Here is a 22175-nt window from a genome sequence, read left to right as displayed (position 1 = left end):
TGTTTTAGAGCTGTAATGTCACAATTCATAATCATGCTTTTAAACATATTCTAACTTTCAATGTCACTTCCGGTCTTCCAGATGTTTATGCTTGTCCTGGGCACCTGAACCTTCAGTGACATCTTTACTGAATGAGCCGGGGTACCTGCATTGGCAGCATTGAGTGCTTCGTTTAGAGAGTGCAATTTTATTGCGGGTGTCAAATATGATTTTATGCACAGACAGGGCTCTGCTATGCTTAATTCAATGTGTGCGACCCATTTTGGATTTGTTCATATTTGAATCACCTCTTACTCCCACAGTTAGGTCTGAGTTGCACATGACAGGCCTAAACTTATTAAAACCAACAATTCTACTCACAAATATTTGCCAAGATACCTCACTGTCCTGCTGGCGCGTTGCAGGTGATTGATGGCTTTGGCTCTGTGGGAACAGTTTTCCCTGCCAGACCATCCCCCTAATCTGCATTGCAGGTTCTATATCTACAGAGATCTCTAGTGCTCCGGCATCACTCACTGAGTGTGAGAGATCCCTCCTGAGCTGACAGAAGAGAGCAGCAGGCAGAAGTGAGACCTGACACCATCACTCACTGAGTGTGGGAGATCCCTCTTCAGCTCACAGAAGAGAGTAGCAGGCAGAGGTGAGTAATCCAATAGAAGTTGAGCAGAAGGGATGTGGTAAGGTTTATTCCCTTTGCAACTTTGTGAGGTTTCTCAGCAGTAAATCTCTGCTAAATGTTTGTTTGTATTAGAAATCTACAGCAACAGGAGAAATGTATTTCCAACACATGTTCTGAAAGAAACGTACATTTCAAAAACGTATTTTATGTAGAAAACAACTCCTGCAAGAACTGTTTAAGGAACTTGCAGACATATATGGCTACAGGAGGAATTCCTCCATCATTAGGGGTCCCATTAGCTCACCATCATAACCTCCCCTGATATTTCCATCATGGGCCACTAGGAGATCTGACTGGTCTTCCTCAGCAGGGTTTCCACCTTCAGCCCATTCACCTCTTAGTGAGCTGCTCAGATTCTGGCCTCCAACACACCTACCTATATTGACCATGGAAACGCCTCCAACTTCATTGTCCCACAGTCCCACAAAGGGCTACAGGATATTTCCCTCCATGATTGTCAATATGAGCTGATTGGTATTGTGGCGACTGAACACTATTTTCTTCTAGGCACCCTGCCACTCTGAACGGAGACACTCTGCCCATATCTCGAGAACCGCTCTTCCCAGAAAGGCACTGCACTGTACCGGTGTCTACATGGCATTCAAATGTTACTGTCTAAATGTCATTCACATGTTAGTGTCTGCATGGTATGGTAAGGGTCAGCGGTCCATTGAACTGCAGTTTCACTATGGCTCATTAGTGCTGCCCTCTCTGACATGTCAGTGCGCTCCTCCAATCCTCTGTGGTTCCACTAAGGCGCATTAGAATTGCCCTCTTCTAACATGTCACTGCACTCCTCTATTGCACTGTGGTTCCACTAAGGAACATTAGTACTGCCCTCTTCTAACATGTCACTGCACTATTCCTTTGCACTGTGGTTCCACTAAGGCGCATTAGCATTGCCCTCTTCTAACATGTCAGTGCACTCCTGCAATGCACTGCAGTTCCACTGAGGTGCATTAGCAATACCATGTTCTAATATGTCAGTGCACTCCTGCAATGCACTGCGGTTCCCTTGAGGCACATTAGTACTGCCCTCTTCTGACATGTCAGTGCACTCCTGCAATGCACTGCAGTTCCACTAAGGCGCTTTAGTACTGCCCTCATCTGACATGTCAGCGCACTCATCAATTTCACTGTGGTTTCAACAAGGTGCATTGGTACTGACCTCTTCTACCATGTCAATGTAGTACTGCATTGCACTGTGGTTCCACTAGGGTGCATTCGTACTGCCCACTTCTAACATGTCAATGCACTCCTCAATTTCACTGTGGGTCCATTAAGGTGCATTAGTACTGCCCACTTCTAACATCTCAGTGCACTCCTCAATTGCATGTCTGATCTGTTGATACATAAATTCTGGGATGGGTCTCCTGTGGGTCCTGCAATGATACTGAGATCAGCCTATACTGACCTACAGCATATGATATAATTCTGGTGAAAGCTGGCACCGCCCTATCACAAAGTGCCATTTTAGACCTGCGCTGCAGCATATTTTACATAACTCAATCCTAGGAAACTATGCCTAAGAACAGGTCATGTGAAAACTGCTGGTATTACCCTGTTTTAATGCAAATGAATTGTCAGCATCTGGCTACACACATCTGTATATGTCTGGTGGCAGCACTAGTGAGTTCTATACTATCAGAGAAACAACATGTCACTCATGTTTTTATCACGTCTCAGATGAGGTGGCCACAGTTACTTTCTGCTTCACAATTGTAAAGCAAGGATCAATAGCAATGAGAGTACTGCAGGCAAGCCAGATGTGTAAAAAGCTTGTTTTGTAAAATTATTTCTATAGCAGATGTTTGAGGTTCTAAGTATTATAAAGAATACATACTACCATTACCCACTTTTTTGGTACTCAATTCATTAGTCTTAGCATATTGAAAGGACGAGCTAGTCTAGTCAAAAATACATCTTGTGACACTTATGCAACACAGATATCAGCAGCGAGCACCAAATCTGTGCTTCATAGCATTAGTGTAATAAAACTCCCCCTTAAACTTAATATACTACATGCTCTAATGCAATAAAGCACCCTTTTATACTAGTGTATCACTGTTATTACACACCTGTCCTTACAAAATAGTTGAAATGTGATGGGGCAGAAGGAGTCTTTTCTTGGGTGATGCTTGTCTTCATCTGTCCATAGAAATAATGTCACAGCTGAAGTACTCACTAACAATGCAAACAACACGTGTTCAATATCAAATACTAACAATAATTCTAGTAAGGTTTTCTGCAGTTCACTTGTTTGCATTGTCAGCCAAATCTGACTTTCCTTCATTAAGAGGTGGCCTGATGGTGCTATGTACTGGTCCTAATAAACTATTAATCTGCGACCAGTATTGTTGCGACCACTAGAGAAATGTAATAATACACCTATTACTATTATTAGACCTCAGTGCGGCCTTTGATACTGTTAACCATATTATTCTTACTCAAAGATTGAGTAATCTAGGTATCACTGGGACCGCACTGAGGTGGCTTCAGTCCTTCCTCTCCGATCGGACCTTTTCAGTGATCGAGGATGATGCTCTATCTCCCCCAATGCATCTACAATGCGGTGTTCCCCAGGGTTCATCCCTCAGCCCAACCTTATTTAACATCTACATGAGACCACTGGCTGAGGTGGTGTTACAATGGGGGTGCAACTGGTGACTTATGCTGATGATACTCAGCTCATCATCACTCTGTCTGGGCAGGAGTCGACTTACATCAACCTTTCCTCCTGTCTCAGCAGAGTTCATGAGTGGATGAATGAGTCTTTCTTGAAACTAAATGGAGCTAAAACCGAGGTCATGATGCTGGGACATAATTCACCCGCCTCTGTAGAGGGATGGTGGCCGGATATTCTGGGCCAGCCCCCGCTCCCAAAAGAACAAATTAAGAGTCTAGGAGTTTGGCTTGACCCAGCTCTCAATTTTCTGGTACAGGCTCGGAAGGTAGCAGGGACCTGCTATGCCCTGATCAGATCATGGGGCTACTTCCGTTTGAGGCTAGTCGGATACTAGTACAGGCGTTGATTTTATCACGCCTGGATTACTCCAATGCAGTCTACCTAGGGGCCCCAAAGGGGACACTTAGGATCCTACAGACTGTCCAGAATTGTGCAGCCCCGATGTTATGGGACATTCCACGAAGAGCTTCAGCCAAACCAGCGCTTCGGCAACTCCACTGGCTGCCTGTACAACAAAGGATTGAATTCAAGGCCATAACTATTGTTTATAAAGCCCTGACTAATTCAGGACCAGACCTCCTCCTTCCTTTGTTCCGCCCCTATCAAACTGGGAGGATCCTTAGATCTAGTAATAAGAATCTACTGGTAATCCCAAGGATTAGGAGAATCCGTATGGGCGGTAGGCGCTTTGCTTTACAGGCTGCAAAACTCTGGAATAACCTCCCTGATGCTATTCGTCTGGAGGAGAACCATTTCTGTTCCTCTAATACATCAGAGATGAATGGACCACTTAAGCGCTGGGATGCCTCCAGGTAACCATGCGCTATACAAATGTGTAGTCATTCATTCATACTGAAAGGATGGTTCTTAAAATTCCGAATAGTAGTCAGTCAGAATGAGACTGGATTGATGTTGGTTGCAAATTGCAACTCACTATTATTGGAGTCCATCACAGGGATTTCTTTCATTGCATTTAAAAAAATCAACCTGTTATTTTTTAAAGCAACCCAAATGGAACTTTGTTTTGTTGAAGAGTTGCAAGTGGTGACTAAGGGTCTTCAGAAAACATATGCTTACATTCACAATGTCAAAGGGGTCCCTTTCCCCTTTGTGGCTGCATTGCCACCTCCTTTGAGGTGATGGTAAAATATCAATGTTTTTCCACCAGCTTGTAGTCGGAAAATATTGATACATAAGATGCCATGGCAGTATTTGGAAGGGATGCCTACAATCATGTTATGTTATGTTATGTTATTTTTGTAGAGCGCTCAAATGCCAATGGGTGTCTTGGTACTAGCGTTGAAGCCACTGCAAGATCTTGCTAAGCTGACAAGAGGCATTTTGCAACAAGAGTTATTGCTCTGTCTGGTCTACTTAAACTATAGTAGTTATTTATCAGACAGCCAGCTGGTTCAAGTGGGTTTTGTTTGTTAAAATAGTGGGTTATTTGCTTTGAGCCATCTATTCATTAATTAGGATCTGGACCTCATGACAGTTTTTCACAGGTGCCTTTTGTCTGTGAACATGGTTTTAGTACATTTCTGAACCACAAAACATGGCCACAGCTCATACTGCTATGTGGGCTATGCATTTTATCAAAACTCTAGTGTCAACATGCAAATTAATGTAGACAGCATTGAACACCCAGTCTTGTTACAAAGGTTCACACTGCATCTCTATATCTCTTCACACTCACATAAGGTCCAGTGTAGACCTAGGCTGTGGAGGTAAGTGGTTATTGTAAACCAAGCTTGCTTTAGACATGCTGCTGTTGTTTATTGTTGTAGCTTCAGATATTCAGGGTTTTTAGTTGTCTGTATTTACTACATAAATGATAAAACATATTTCTCTGCCATCCTATGCAGGAAGAAAACCTAGATAGCAGATCGGTCAGACCTGGCACCATGGGACCCCGAATACTAATTTACTCTCTGGTCATCGTGCTGTCAATCCTGGAAATGTCCCTTTCTGGCCCAATTGCCATTTACAGTAAGTTATCTGACATGGGAGCCTGACGTTACCTCATGATATTCTGTGATTTCATGCAGTGACAATGATGATCATGACTCTATTGGACATCTTCACTTCATTAAAAGGGCAGAGACCACCTCATACCATACTATAAACAAGGCATCGTGGGCTGGGTGGTCGAGTAATTATTTTGAAGTACCCTAGATTTTGTCAAATCAATGCCACACTCCACAAATGCTACAGCTCCCAGCGTGAAGGATGTCTCCATACTATAGTGCAATCAATTGTTTATTGGCTTTGTTTCTTTAAACTCAAACCCCCACAGCAACAGCAATGACCGACACTTCTTTTGGACAAGGGAGGGTGTTTTATTTCAGGAGAACATATTGCAGAGCAGGCTACCACAATAACATATCACTTTACTGTCTGCACCCTGTGCACATCCTAAGATGGACATCAGCCTTGAAACTTGAATGCGGATGCATTTCCTATTTACATCCCCTTTGGGGCAGGCAGAGCACAAGGACCAGGGCAACATGGATTACTTCAAACAAAAATAAACCTTGTTAAGTATCTTCTCAATGTTCACCGGAATTTAGTCACAGCCAAGTGAACATCATGGGCATCAGAGGTGTGGCAAGAAGGTCAGGACCTCCAGCAGGTTGGTCCCACCGCTAACTCAAAGATGACTCCCTGTGCCAGCTGCCAGTGTGATGGTTTACCTGCCATGTGGCACCTCTCCTGCTGGAGTAACCTACAATTAGAAGGGTGCTCCAAACATCCCCACCTCCACCCACCCCTGCCTGAGGCCCTGTCTGCATGGGTGTGTGGGTGTAGTACTGACTTTGCACTGGTTCACATCCTTTTCCTCTTCCTGAATCAGAGCAAAATTACCTTTACCTGAGTTTGTGAGAGATATATTCTTCCTTAAATTGGGAATGGTGGGTTGTCTTAACTATCAGGTCATATGGTAATACTGATTTTCTCTATATACTCATACAATTTGGGCGTGTTTGCTTCCAACAGTGAACAGTAATACTGCTCTGTGTGCTCTCTCATTCCTCTTGAATAATTAAGAGGGTCTGGTCACCATCCCAAAGGATAAATGCACAAACTTTATGTCAATTGATAATTCTACTGCTGCTAATGGACAAGGGCCAATCACTCAAATCATGTATTCACGTTCCAGTAGGGTGAACCCCTGAAGAGTTTGCGTTTGGTAATTCAGAGCTCACATAGCACTATTATCAGTCTGAAGTTCTTTTAAGAACTTATATTGTGTCAGACAATATGATCCAGGTGTGATTGAAAGGTGATGTCGCTGGCCCAAGTTTTTAATTGCATGTATCTCCCCTCTTTGCACCAATTCTGTAAATGATGTTCAAGGGCCTTGCAAAATATATCCCCTTGCTTGTGAATAGCTATATACGTCATGTTTGTTGGATTGCTGTCGGGGCCTCAAAGGTGTTCCTTTAATAGAACCCGGAAAAATGAAAGCTGTGAGCACCTGCTGGTTTCTCATTTGAGACCTTCATTCTGCCTGCGACCCGAGCAAGCTCTCTGAACACTTGCCTGAAATGTTATGACTAACAACTTTGTTACTCTTTGGTTTATACTCTGAAAGCTGTACCATAGAAAGTATTCCACAGGCTCTGCAGGAAGCAAGGAAATTGGCCCATTCGACCTGCTGCAGATTCCAGAGGGGTCTCTTCCACTGTGATAATTATCGTATTCTACTATCTAGAATCGGATTATTTAGCTTTCATCCTTACAAATATCATTTGTGAATACTGAATTCCAATCAGTGGAATTTCCACAACAGCTAATTAAGAATTATTTACAAGTTGAAGTCCATTTTTTAGAAGGCCTAATTACAGACTACAACCTGAGGTGATTACAGACATTTAACCCCTACCCATGGGTAGTTTCTCATGCTCGTTAATAGACCCCTCTCATGGGCAGGGATAAGCTTCCACCTCATGAGCAGGCATGACGTATACCCTCCTTTAATGGGGGTTCACAGGAATCAATGTTATCATTCAAAACACTTTCCTCATGGAAAGATATAATACATACAATAAAATAAAATATGCAAAATGCCCAGTTGCTTCAAATTTCTCTAGGTGGAACCATAGGATTTATTTTTGCAGACATCTGGACTGGTGTAGACTTTTATGAACCCTCCTATGATCCTTTCAGAATCCCAGAAACGTGGAATATTCACTCAAAATATAGGAATCATCTCAGAAGAAAAAATCTCCCCCTTTCAAAACCAAGACTTTGTGAATGTGACCTCTGCAGTCTTATCCCATCATATTAATTTAAGGAGCCGATGATATTCCATCTGATTACCTCCCATGATGCAAAACGCTCTGTTATTGGCTTGTTCACAATCAGGGATGTCTGACAAGAGTATTCTTGTCAGAATGTTGAGTGACATAAATAGTGTGTACCAAATTTTCTCTCCACGCATATATCCCCACTGGAGTTAATAATATAACATTTACCTTTCAGTGGGACACTATTTAGAGCAGCATTTGTTTCAAATAATATTTTTGTGTACAATCATTCAACAAGTTTTTAAGAGGCAATACAGATACTACTAATACAACACATTTAATGAGTTTGTCATACGAAATTAATACTTGCCATTCTTTTTTTGTTAGTCCAATTCAACCTTGAGCTTTATTTTGTACTTTTCAATGCGTTCCACCTCATATCAGTGTTGTCTCCCAAAAACTTGTTGAATGAAGGATTGCAATGTATGGTCAATGAGCAGCAGACCATTAAGGTGGGCAGCATTTTTTTTTTCTAATATACTGTGGTGACGTTATCAGGCAGTACTGCTTTGAATTCCCTGGCTGCTCTTTTGACCTTTTAGAGGAACATTGTGAGATGCCCCTTTTTGCCTACTGCCCTGTATCTTCTACATAAGGAAACATGTTCTTCCATCATTGGGTATTAGTTATAATGTATTAATTAGATAATTGAAAATGCAATTTGAATGATTACACTCCTGACAGAACATGTAGCATGTATTATATACATTCAATCGGCGTTACTGGCCTGTGGTGCAGATTGTAAATATGGGATTCTTTCACTTTCAGAGGTGGCTCCTCCGCTGAGGTGGACGAGTATCGCCCCACTGCTCTCAGTGGTGGAAAAAGGAAAAAGGAAATTATAATAAAATAGTTATTATCATTTTATTTTTCGTAGGATTTAGGCAGAGTTAGTGCCGGGGGGGGGGGGGCTGGTGGCTCAGGCAAGGAGTGGTTTGTGCACACTAAGGGGTATATTAACTATAATTGACGCTAACTAGAGTTAGCATTAGTTAGCGGCAATTTTCATAACACTGCATATCACTGAAAAATATTACCCGGTTACCGACGTATGTACAACACGTTGCTACAGGGCAATAGTATCAGCTACCCACAGCTAAAACTGCCACTAACACTAGCAGCAAGGCAATAACATTTTTGCCGCTAGCACGAGAAAAGTGACGAAAGGCCAATTAGAGGCGAAAAAAATCACGTTAGTCAGCCCAACGTCCCTTTTCTGTCTCTAGGGGCAAACATAGCCTATAAGTCCACCATCAATGATAAAAATAAAATGAAAACAATTGAATGCAGAATGTAGCAGCAAGGGCCAATTTCATTACAGGTAAACACCCCCCCCAATCCCCCTAACAGCCAGGAATACCAGCCAGAGTCCCAGGTGAAGACAAAATGCAGATTCAGGGCTCCATTTATGTCGCTGGGGGAAGCCAAAAATGCGTCACTTTGCATAGTTCTTTTCTTATGACACCATGGCAGCCGAAGCCTGGAAGCCCAGAGGCCTCGCTGGGCCTGAGTCTGAGAACCAGAGTGAAAGGTGGAAGTGCTGTGAATTACTAAGGCCTGAGGGTGGAAGCAGGCCATGTCGGGACCAAGCCTTGGGCCTTGGCGGTAGACATTGAGGCAGAGGCGATCGCGCTTATCTGACAGGTTGCTTGGAGACAAGTTTCTAACCTGTGTGAGAAGACCACCTGGTGCCCCTCGGAGCTGTGAATGGTAGAGGTGCTCCTGCGCACCAACGTAGGGAGGTCTGCATCTCATAACACGAGCCACCACTACACCGGGATGCACAAAGGAGATTGCCAATGGTGTGCCGCACATCTCTTCACCACAGACCGGAGGATGTGGTGCTGCCCAGACGCTGTAGAGGGCGAGGCAGGAGCACTGCAAATTCACTTCTAAGGGGGACCTATTGCATCACCTGCATCAAGAGGTTCCCCAGTGTGTTTATTGGTGACTACTGTACCCGGGCTTGTGAAATCCCACCTGGCTGATGCTCCTGCTGGCTGATTCACAGATTCAGAGAGAGCACGCGGATTGAGCGCCGGTGTCGATGTCCAGGTGAGGAGAAGATGGGACAGGGAGCAAAGGAGACCTGGGGGGTCTTGTCGGGCCCAGGCCTAGCAATGGTGTGTGGCGCTCACTGTGCCCTGAGCAATCCGTGCGCTGCGGAGGATGCCCATTGCAGGACACCACACAATAGTGGTGTGGTACTCCACTAACTGGATCAAGTTGATGAGTTCGGCCATTGTTGGCATCGCGTGCCAAGGGCACAAGGGCCAGATTGGGCTCAGGCCCATCGGTATGCCGCTTGATCTGTCGTTACTCACTAGGGAACTTTTGGAAAATGGAATCTGGTTGCTACAGTTCGATTAGAAGAGGAAACTGGGTGGTGCTGCCTTTCCTCTCTCCCTGTTAGTGAGCTCTTTGTTGTACAGGGGACTATCCCTTAGTGGACCACTCCTTTCCCACAGCGCAGTGCCGTCTAGTAGCTGCTGCTGCTGTCCCCATCTGCTGCTGCTGGTTCCTCTGACCCAAAGGTCAGGTGTTCGAAGCCCTCCTCCTCCTGGAGGCTCCTGCTTGCACGTCATCATTGATGATCCAGTGGTAGAGCATCACTGCTCTACTGCTTGACTGCCCTCCTGTCCCTCTTTTCTGCTGTCCCTGTCCCTCTTTCAGCTCTTCTCCATTGCTTTCTACCTTTGGCTTTGTATTTTTTTCCTTACTTTGTTTGGCTTTGTCTTTCATGTGCTTTTGTACAGCTCCTTTTCCATCTCTCCTGCCTCGATGATGCTGCGATGCCCCTAGCCCCACCCCCTCCAGTATCCTTTCCAGTGTTTGCCGCTTCCCAGCTGTCTGTCTCCCCCACAGCACTACTTAATGGCAGCCACTGTGCAGCCATGTGCAGCGGGTGTGCCACTGGTGCGCCAAATGTGTGCCAAAGGTAAGCTCATCTGTGCTGTCTGTGCATGGACCACATGCAGCGCCAGGCACCCTCCTCACTCTCAACCCTGGACACCAAGCTGCCTGCCTTCTAGCATCACCAAAGAATACTGTTGCACCATTGACCTGCCAAAACTGAAAAACACCTTCTGCCACATCAACACACCAGGGCCTCTTGCTGCCCAGCCGACCAACAGATCACTCGACCGGGCTCAACTTGATCCTCCTCAATGCGTGATCCCTCCAAAAACATGCCACAGAAATATGGACCAACCTTTGCTTCAGATCGGACACCAACATTGTAATCTCAGTCAGCTACAACATCACCCACAAGGACCATCCTGACCGCCCATGATGAGGCATTGCCATCATCTACAAAAGCACACTACAACTGACCACGCACTCTAATGGGCCAATGCAAACCATGGAACACTTTCACTTCAAGATCCGGACCAGGCCCAATACCACCCTCAGCAAGTATCCTAATCTACAGGCCCCCTCGCCTGACCCCCATTCACTGATGCTACTGTAGACCTCATCATACCCCAGGTTCTCGGGTCCACTGACAACATCCTAATTGGAGACTTCAACTTTCACCTGGACAACCTGAGTGACCAGAGCACAAACACCCTCCCGGAGAACCTCGCCAACATTAGATTCAAGCAGCTAGTCACCGCACCAGCCCACATAGCCAGACACAGGCTAGACCCTGTCCCCTCTGCCAGCGGGAACAATCAACTAGAGCCACACCACAAAACTCTCCTGGACCGTCCATCATTGCATACATCATGACTTCACCATGCTCACCGTACACCACCACGATCGATTGCCCTCCCTGTCACAGCTGGATCAAGGCCATAGAAGAACTTCTTGTCAACTACCTCAGTACCACCACTCTACCAATGCTTACAGACACCAACACCGCAGTGCACAACCTCCACCAATGGATGACTCGCTGCACCAACACCCTGGCACCTATCAAGGAGAAACCAGGTAAACAACACTTCAAGAAGGCCAACTAGTTGACTCTTCCCCAACTCTAGTCCAGACACACCTGAATTCATCTCGAGATGAGCTGGAGCCACAACATCAATCATCTCCGCAACACAGTCATCTGTGCATCATAGCGCAAGCGTGCCTGTGTCTTCGCCCATGGCAGCCATTGTGCGCCATCATAGGTGAAAAGACAGGGAGTGTATTCCTGAGCTCCTTCTGACAGTTTATTGCCACTGGTACATCATCTTCTTGACGTAATTCTAACGAGAATCTTGAACCACGTTGTGCCGTATTTACAAAGTATGTGAACAATGAAGAGTCGGCTCCAATCAGTTAGGCTGAGCACATATAACCTATAACCAAAGAACGTGCCTGAACTGATATCCCAATTTAGAAAAACAATTAATTCAACAGAGAAGAAAACTCATTTCAGCCTGCACTGTTACCAATTAATAGCAGTTTATTTATTTAGTTTAACATTTTTATTTGAGACATAGTTTCACATCTATATACAAATACTACACCCAATAACTATATACCAAGACTCATTCACACTAGTCACTCATATCACAGTCAATCAACAGCAAACATCCATATATACACCAGTCTGGTAAATTAAATTTTTTATGAAAATACCAGAACAAAGATTGTCAGAAAGGAAATAATTAAGGGAAAATGAGGAAGAATAAAGAGAAAAGAAAATAGCAGAGGTTGCTCGAAAAAATCAATTCATGGGGTACAATGTACTATACATATATACACATGAAAGTAAATCACAATCAACTTGATTGATGGAACACAGTATGTATGAACCAATTGAAACACGGATTTTCTCAGCTTTTAGAATTAGTGGGAGCAACACTCTGTATGGGGGGCCCCCATACAGAGTGTTGCTCCCACTAATACAGAGTGTTGCTCCCACTAATTCTAAAAGCTGAGAAAATCCGTGTTTCAATTGGTTCATACATACTGTGTTCCATCAATCAAGTTGATTGTGATTTACTTTCATGTGTATATATGTATAGTACATTGTACCCCATGAATTGATTTTTTCGAGCAACCTCTGCTATTTTCTTTTCTCTTTATTCTTCCTCATTTCCCCTTAATTATTTCCTTTCTGACAATCTTTGTTCTGGTATTTTCACAAAAAATTTAATTTACCAGACTGGTGTATATATGGATGTTTGCTGTTGATTGACTGTGATATGAGTGACTAGTGTGAATGAGTCTTGGCATATAGTTATTGGGTGTAGTATTTGTATATAGATGTGAAACTATGTCTCAAATAAAAATGTTAAACTAAATAAATAAACTGCTATTAATTGGTAACAGTGCAGGCTGAAATGAGTTTTCTTCTCTGTTGAATTAATTGTTTTTCTAAATTGGGATATCAGTTCAGGCACGTTCTTTTGTTATAAGTATTTACAAAGTGACACATCTTAAAACATAAATGTATTTATTTCCTACCCTATAACACCACACCAATAACAAACCACTTCAAAATGTTTATTACATTTCTTTACATAATTAACAGGGTGTTACCCTTTTGGAAAATAATCAATATCTAGGAATGCACAAAACCATTTTTTATTATATTTCAGCGCTAAAACATTTCAACATATACAATATAAGTGCTTTACTTACAAGAAGGCAACATTTGACTTAAGAGACTTTGTAGACACAAAGTAACCCTGGTACTCATAATCTCCAAAGGAACATACGCATTCAAGCAGTGATGAAACTCGACCTGTAGTCTCAAACAACCTCAGTGATCGCAATATATAGAAAGGGCCCACAAACACATTGTGGATAATAAAATGTCTTCCAAAGTATACTCATTATTTTATAACAGTAAATGTTTCCTCCATTTTCATGGAGGGCGTCTGAGGTACAAGTTTCCCCTTAAATTTGTTAGGGTTGAAAACAACAGATACCAATAGAATTATAAGATCCGCTGGAGTACCACTTATCTCATCACTTTTACACAGTGAGTTAGGCTGCTGAAACCTCCATGTGAAAATCTAGGAAAAATTAGGAATTACCAGCAAAATCCAACCCGGAATTATTGACTCTCATTGTAATTCCTTATAACTTATTGGACTCTAAGGTTCCTATTAAATATTGCTGGAAAGTTGGTTATTAGCGGTAATAAGTGCTGACTTTCCACTAGAAATGGTGCCACAAAAACAATAAGAGGGTCAGTCTAGGTAACAATATATGATTACCTTGCTCAATCCTTGGTAAATGGAAAGATCAGGAAGGCGTAACTTAGGAGACAGATTTGTAAAACATTTGGAAACACCAATGCAATTAAAAGGTAAGACAAAATGAAAAAACAACACCACTTTATAAAAATAGGTTATATTTTTATGAGTGAATAGAAACCAAAATGACCAAAAATCCAATGTAGGGACCCATAGATATGAGTTTTAAAAGATTGAAATTAAAACAAGCGCTTTGAAGAAAATAGCACTCAAAGGGTTAAAAAAGGTGGAGCAGGACAAGGACAAAGTCTAAAGTTTACACTTACTTCCAGAAATGTTTTTTGAAGCAGGAAAGTAGTCCACAGCACCAGCCAAAGGTTCAGAGGCTCTGGTTTTCCTCTTAGGGTCTGGGACTGCAACTACCACAATGCACCTGTTCAGCTTATTGAGCATTTTACAACGTTTGCTCCATACTTCCTAACCTTCTTCCAGAGGGACTCCTTGATGATTCAAAGTATCCAAAATACCAATCTAAGGATCTGGAATCTCCTAGGTGGTCCTTTGGACGTGTGAACTACAATTCCCACAATGCACCTGGCCAAATCCGTGAAAATACACTGGTCGCACTACAGGATGGGAACTCTTGGTGGAGATGATGCAGGTGGGCTCTGTTAACCTGTTGCTTGCAGTGAGTTCACTGATTTATTCTTCTTGAAGCAGGGCAAAGGCTATAGTACCAGATTGTGCAGCAGGTGCGGTCTTCAGAGTTCAAACACTTGTGGTGCCGTTACAGAATCTAGAAGGGCAGTCATTCTTCTCCTAGCAGCTGATCTTAGGGGCTATGGAACTATTCTATATTTATCCAGTTTTCCTGGACATCAAGCGGTGAGGGGCTGACCAATGGGTCACAGAGTACCACCCAGGTATATGACCACTTCCTCCATAGTGTGGCATATTCTTGTCCCAGAAAGCACTATTCTCTCAAAATCAAAAATGGGGAAAGCCTCTCATCAGAGGAGCTGGATCGGGCTTACCCAACCTGATGGTGTGGTTATTTTTTCTAAACGCTGTACTTCCACACCTCACCCTAATCAAATTAGGGGTTCCTGTGTGGGTGGGTTGGCATTATGTGGGGGCATTCTTCCTTGGAAGGCCTGTCTGGCTAGCCCTCACCCACTGCCTGCCATCTGCTCTGTAGTTTGTACTTATTTGTCCACAGGAAGCCTATTGTCTGTGTAGCAGGGCTTTTCACATCTCATTAGAGCAGCCTGGTTAGCCTGGGCAGAGGCTGTCCAACCAGGAGAGAGCAGCCGAAAAGCTGGATTTTGGCACACAGAAAAGAAAGTTTAATAACATTTTCTCTCACAGCTATTAGAAGTGTAATAATGGCAATTTGCTGGATATATCTTAACTATTAATGTGATACCTTTTACTATAATTTTTAAATATTTGTACTTAGGTAAAATATTAAAATGTTAGCCTATGGAACCATTCACTACAATGAGGAAAAGCAAAATTGGCAGTTGTTTTCCGTCATGAGGGCATATAAATCATATGTTATAATGTCCCTGTAAAGTTACAAGGCACCCTATCCCTGGGCATCTAGGAGAGACCTTAGGGGTGACACATATGTAACAGTAAGGTAGATTAATACTTTGGAAGTACCTTGAAATCCAAAGCCGTATTTGCATATAACTTCAAATTAAAAGCAGCCTGCAAGGCAGGGCGGACTTTTAAAGTGCCAGCTGGCGCCACAGTAGTGCATACTCCAGTGCAAGAATTCTACTGGGCCTCTAAACCTCCATGCACTATTATTTACTAGGGACTTACAGATAGTTTAAATCCCCCTTGTCTTATTATATACTATAGACTTACAGGGGTCTGTAATTTGCAGTTGTAATTATACCAAATGACCATGTACTTTTTTCACAGCACCTAGTAGTCAAAATGGGGGCAAAAAGTGGGGGCACACTGTAAACAGTTCCTGATTTCTTATAATTACAGACTGCATTTTTATCACCATCTGAGTTACTGTCACACAGTTATCAGTTACCTTGGGTGTGAGGAAATACCAGCCTGTTTTCGGGACATTTCATTATGGGAGCCTATCATACATTGTTTGTGATACAACATTAAGTTTCAATCCCTACATTTGGGGTGCTGCTGAAGCTGAAGTATTTCAGACAATCCTTATTAATGTGTGTCAGATCTAGTGTTATCCTCTAATGCTCTGGAATATATTGTGTGAGGAGTATCCTGCACTATGTCTAGCATATCCATGTCTGGTATCACTGGGTAAATGTGTAGTATGTCCATGTCTTGCATCACTATGTACATATGTAGTGTTCCCATGTATGATACCAGCAGGTGTGTGTGTCTTATGTCCATGTCGGGTATCACCAGGTACATGTGCAGTATGTCCATGTCTGGTTTCACTAGGTACATATGTAGCATGTTTATTTCTGGTATCACTAGGTACATATGTAGTGATTCCATGTCTGGTATCACCAGGTACATCTGTATTATGCCAAGGTCTGGAATCACCATGTAAATCTGTAGTATGTCCATGGCTCATACCACCAGGTGCATGTGTACTATGTCCATGTCTGGTACCACGAGGTACATGCGAAGTATATCCATGTCTGGTATCACTAGGTACATGTATAGTATGTCCATGCATGATTTCACTAGGTACATGTATAGTATGTCCATGGCTGATATCACCAGGTAAGTGGGTAGAATGTCCATGTGTGGTGTCACTTGGTACATATGTAGCATGTCTATTTCTAGTATCACTAGGTACATATGTACTATGTCCATGTCTAATGTCACTAGGTGCTGTGTCACATATATTTTGGTATAATCCGAATATATATAAGATTTGCTTCATGAAAAGACTTGTAAATCTACACTCAGAGAATTACACCATGGCACATGGACATAATTTCTTCCTTCTTAAGCTCACAAATATTTTAACTAGATGACCTCGTCCTCTTTGTAGGTTCCAGGTATGATTGAGGTGAACATGTTTGCATTTCTATTTGCTCTTGTTAGTTGTCATTTTCAATGCAGTATTTGTAAACAGTGTACAACTAGCCCAGGACAAAAGTCAACTCCTTCATTCAATGGCGTAGTTTTCTTTATGTTTTTGCCTTAGGAAATCACTTACATGACACCCCACAAATTATTGGGGTGTTTCTGTATCCTTCTCATCCTGGAAGGACATTTATTCTCACCTGTGAAAAGAGAAAATCTCCAACCAATGTTAGGATTGAAAAGGGTCAGAGGAGAGCTGGCATTGGTCACAATCTTAGATATATATGGACATTAATAAACTTTCAATATTGACCAAGCCTTGAACCTCTCACTCCGCACTCCTGCAAAACATTGCACCATCATGGGGAAATATCACAAGATATTAACAAGATTTATGCAACATCAAATTGTGTGAATTCAGCGACCTGCAAATCATGACACTATGCTCCTAAATCTTTTTTACGAGTTGTAAATGGATTTGGAAATTGGGATCAGTATGTCAACGCTTTCTATGCATGTTTATTATATGTGGTATTTCTATAACTAGTATGCCTGTATGGACTGGTAGTTTTTCCTAGTCTACTTTGTATCTGTTTACTCTTAGTATGACCATGTCTAAACGTACATTTTACTCTCTTTGACTCTATAATGACTTCATAGTTTACAATTTCCTAGAAGCAGCATCTCATCTTCACTGCTGAAATAAGGTGTGACTAGTTTACTCTTACTTTTTCCAGTAGTCCTGTGGTTTAGTCATGTCATGCACATTCATGTAATAAGGCGTCAAAGAGAGAGTAGCCACTGGACGGGATAGGCTAATGGATCACTCTAGATAGTTATTTTATATTAAAGACATATGTGTATCTCCCAAACTACCGTGGTTTCTTGCTACCACAGAATTGACAGAAATGGTTAGATGTATCCCATATGAGGATCTTTTGAAATCAGAAGCTGGGCATTGCTCTTGCTGCCCTAATGTCAAGTCTGGTTTTGTGAGAGAGATTACCTGAGCAGCAGGAGATAAATGTTGCATATATTGGGGTTACATGTCAGAATTAATGTGTTCACCCCTCCAACTGAGCATATATCCCTCCAGATTGTTATTGATAGCACTTAAAATCTCTCATTCTCATAACTTTATTCATACCATTTTATTCTGTAACTGTTCTCTCCAGGGCGTAAGAGGGAAGCTGACTGTAAATCATCAGCTGCTAATCTCAAAGAAGCAGTGAAAAGTGTCACCAGCGCCCAGGACGTGAGGGCAGAAGCCGAGCTGATGATGAAACCGTACGCTAACTGGGAAGAGTTCCTAATGCCCTGCCCCATCTCCATTGCTATCCTAGGAGAGCTGGCATGCATTTCATCAGCCAGTGGGGACTTCTCTATCAACCTGAATCCACCAGCAAGTGGTTACAAGTACATGCAATACCCAGAGTCCTTTTCTGCCTCCCTAATGCAGATTTCCAACAAGGCCTGGAATTCCTTCAACACAGCAAACAAAAACATGGATAGGATCAGGCTCCTCACAGGTGGCTTGCCACGTGACATTAAAGAATTAGTCACAATTCTGTTCCAGCCCACTGCCACTGTTAATGCCATGCTCCCACAGCGCCTAAGCTCTATTCTCAGGACTTCCAGGGATTGCACATCCTTGGCTCAGGCTGTAGAGACAAGTTTTAATAACACCATTCTCTTAATCCACGAGGTGCTTGAAGCTTGTGTGAACTCCAAGAGGGGCTACGAGAAGGACTTGGATGATGTGAAGGTTGCCCTGGAACAGCTCACCATTAGAGAAGCATCTGCAAAGGATGCTGTGAAAATGGCAGAAGAGTACAGGAAGATGACTGAGACACAACTTAAGGATGCTGCAGATGCCTACAAGGATGCTCTGAAGAAGGTGCCCTCTGTGTGGGAAACCATGGCTGCTAATTTTGTGGGTGGCATTCTTGACACACTGACTTCCTCTGCAAACACAATGATAAGCAGGAAGCTTGGCACAGATATTCCTGCTGGTGGGAAGGTGGGTACTGTTTACAGTAGTGATGTGAAATCCAATCAGGCGACTAAGACAATCTGCGCCAAGTCCAATCAGATGACAGCTATCACCGACGGCCTTCAGAAAGTCATAGACAGTAATGGGAAAACCATTAACATGAAGATGGTTTATAATGAGAAAGATAATACAGTGACAACAAACTATCCAAAAGATCTGTCAATGAGATTGAAAAAGGAGATAGCGGAAGAAGCTGAGTGTAAAGCACAAACACAAATGGATAATGTTCTACAATCTGTTGTTGAAATATGTGAAGACTTGGGAAGAGTTGCATTGGCTAAGACACCAGATGAGAGTTTCCAGCAAGCAATTGTTCAAAGGATAAACTCATTAAGTAGCAGGGCAATAAAAGTTGATTCATATTGTAAAATAGAGACTAATGCTCAGCCCTTGAAGCCAAATCCACCGAATGCAGACCAAACTCAAGGCCCTGTCAGCATAGGCACTCACTCTGCACAAATGGCACAGACACGAGTAGAACAAGCCACAATTCAATTAAAAAATACTCAGGAAATGTACAAGGAATCCTTCGAGAAGGTCCAAAAAGAAAATAAGGAACTAACAACGATCCTGGTTGAAATGAAAAGCTATTCACTGAAGGAGATTGATTTTGAGACAGCCAAAAAGATGCTCATTAAAGGCCTAGATTGCCTGGGGAGAGTGAAAAAGCAGTGGGAGAAAATGATCCTCTTCTTCCAGATGGTATCCAACCTAATCCAATCCTGCCTAGATAAAAATGTCAATGAGTTAGTGCAGTCTGCCACATCAGTGCAGAACATTCCCAACTATTCCACTGATGCCTTCGTGAAGGACCTGATTTACAACCGAGCGTTTGCATGCAGCAGTGTTTCCCAGTTGGTCAACATGATCTCCTCTACCTACTGTGAGGTTTCCCAACGCTACCTGATGGACCGCGTGAGCTCTTTAGGAAGACTGATCACCATGTCTCCCACAGACCCACAGTTCAAGATTGAGCGTGAGAAGCTACAAAGTGGTTGTGAAGAGGCTCAAAAGTCAATCCAAGACTTGGTGATTGCCAAAAAAGAAGAGTTTGACATGAGTATTGAGGCAAGAGTTAAGGAAATCAATTGCCAGCTGGGAGCAGCCATCCCATCCCTCACAGAAGCCGAAAAGAAACGCATCAGTGAGGATGTAAATGCAGGGGCAAACGCAATTGATTTCTAGGAATATCTTTCTTCGCCTGAGAGGGCCAGCATATTCTGTTTAACTCAAGTTTACCTCCTTAAGCTTTGCTTAGACAATAATCAATTGCAGTCAGTGGGTGGGAGATGTTTCCATTCCAATGGGCACCTTACATTTGATATTTCACATGCGTTGCTCTAGCTACATGCTGCCCATTGATTTGAAATGTTGCCTCATATGCCATTCTTTAGAAATGTATCAACCATGAGATATCAGGCAATGCTAGCTCACTTATGTGCACTGCTATGTGAGATAGAATTGTATGTGAACTCAAGGTCATGACAAATACCTCTACCTTGAAATCAAAGCACTGTTAAATATCTCGTTCCATGACCATAGGGTGTGAAAAATACACTACTCGAGAATTAAACTGCTGCAAGATCCACGTGTGCTTTACATTTTATGCATGCACATTGTTTGCTGTTTTTCTTGGACTCATTGGAGACTCCCATATTCTGACCTTTGAACTCAAAGTACCTCTGAATTCCATGCATTGCTTTCTCCAAGAATTTATGATTTAAAACACCCCTGCTTGAGAACATGTCCCTACATAGTAGATGGGTCCCAGATCAAGACCTCTGCAGATCTAATGTGTTAGTTAGGAGTAACCCATTGTACTTTGGGTATGAGCTAAACTTGACATAGACTTCCCATAGGCCGTCCACGGACAACAATGTTATTATTGTTCAGAAATTAGCTAACACATGCACACCAAGTTCTTTGCTTTGTATCCTAAATCATGCATTGTCTTTCTTTCTCGCCATTGTAATCTGTAACACAATAAAGTTTACTGCTTAAGTTATATATACAGTTTACAGCTCCATTTATTTGGTTGGTATGTTTTCTTATTTGCACATGTGTAGCCACATACTTATTCAGACTTATCATTAAGCGCTTGTTTATTTTGAGGCACCGGGGACTGGATGATTAACAAATTCCAAGAGAACCAAACTCACACTAAAAAAGCAAAACAAGGCTACAATATCTCCATCCACACTTAAGTATCAGCCATCAGTAACAATAAGTCAAACTGCTAGTTATAGTGAAACTCAAAAGTAGGGGTTGACATAACTCACATAATTCCATGTTGTGTAATCATGCTGCATTACCCAAATATTCAGCAAGAATATGTGGAATTATGCCACAAATGCCCCCTCGCTAATAGGTACCTCACATTATAGTTCTCAGTGTCTCATCTATGGATCATTGTACCTATGGAACACCAGCCCTCTGTAAGCCATTGCCCTAAAGTTTCCACTCATTCAGTTACCAAGAACCTGGAACAGGACAAATTAACACATATTTAATTCTGCATCAAGTGGCATTCCAAAAGTGGATGTTCCCAGTCAACCACCTATGGTTTTTGATGTCTATCTACTAACAATAGCATACAAGGCTTTGGGCCAAAACAATAACGCATCTTTTGCTGCTGGTGTTAAAAAAGAGCAAGGCTTTTATTTCACCTAATGTTTCTCACTTGGCATGTGTGCATCAATATAGAGCATACTTCCAAAGTAGGAAACTTTTTAAAGTTAGACTAAGCATAGTGGTTTCTACTGGAAGAGCACTACTTTAGTTCAAAAGCTATTCTAGAAATGATGCGGACACCCTTTAACAATGATGCTGAAGTGTGTCCGTGGTGTAGGGCTGTTTGACCTTTTGCCAGCACTTGGGAGAGAGCTGGCCAGAGATCCATATATTAGGAGATATGGCACTATCCTGCTCTCTCCCTCACAGACAATGCAGCACAGCAAATCTGGATGCTGTTCTGTGTAGTGTGACATTTGTAAATTAGCCCCTTGCAATTAAATATCTCCCTTGGAACCCTATCTCCATGGGTTCAGCTCTTCATATGTAAGACAATGGGTAGGAGGTGTTCTGCATTGTCTGGCTTTCCACTCCATCCCTACTATTGTGGGAGGTACGCTCATCCTTATTTCCTCCTTCTACACATTTTTTATCTAGTCAGTTTTCCGAGAGCTTACATTGCCACAACAACTGCGCTGGACAATGTGCACTAATGAGACAACATGCCACATCCAGAGATGGATGGTATGGAGGGTAAATCTAA

The 22175-nt window shown here is 42.6% G+C and overlaps 1 protein-coding gene across 1 annotated transcript; it reads left to right on the top strand.

Moving 5' to 3' along the window:
• Positions 1-522: 522 nt before the first annotated feature.
• On the top strand, positions 523-20908 carry LOC144817788 (uncharacterized). Its single transcript, XM_078674604.1, has 3 exons — positions 523-640; positions 5231-5354; positions 18024-20908. Exons 2-3 carry the CDS (start codon positions 5270-5272, stop codon positions 20084-20086), a joined length of 2148 nt encoding a protein of 715 aa, XP_078530730.1. The 5' UTR covers positions 523-640; positions 5231-5269; the 3' UTR covers positions 20087-20908.
• The last annotated feature ends 1267 nt before the right edge of the window (positions 20909-22175 follow it).

The sequence above is a fragment of the Lissotriton helveticus genome, chromosome 2_1, assembly GCF_964261635.1.
Source record: "Lissotriton helveticus chromosome 2_1, aLisHel1.1, whole genome shotgun sequence".
NCBI lineage: Eukaryota > Metazoa > Chordata > Amphibia > Caudata > Salamandridae > Lissotriton > Lissotriton helveticus.
Note: the sequence above shows the minus strand (reverse complement) of the source record. Positions and strands in the feature narration are given on the sequence as shown.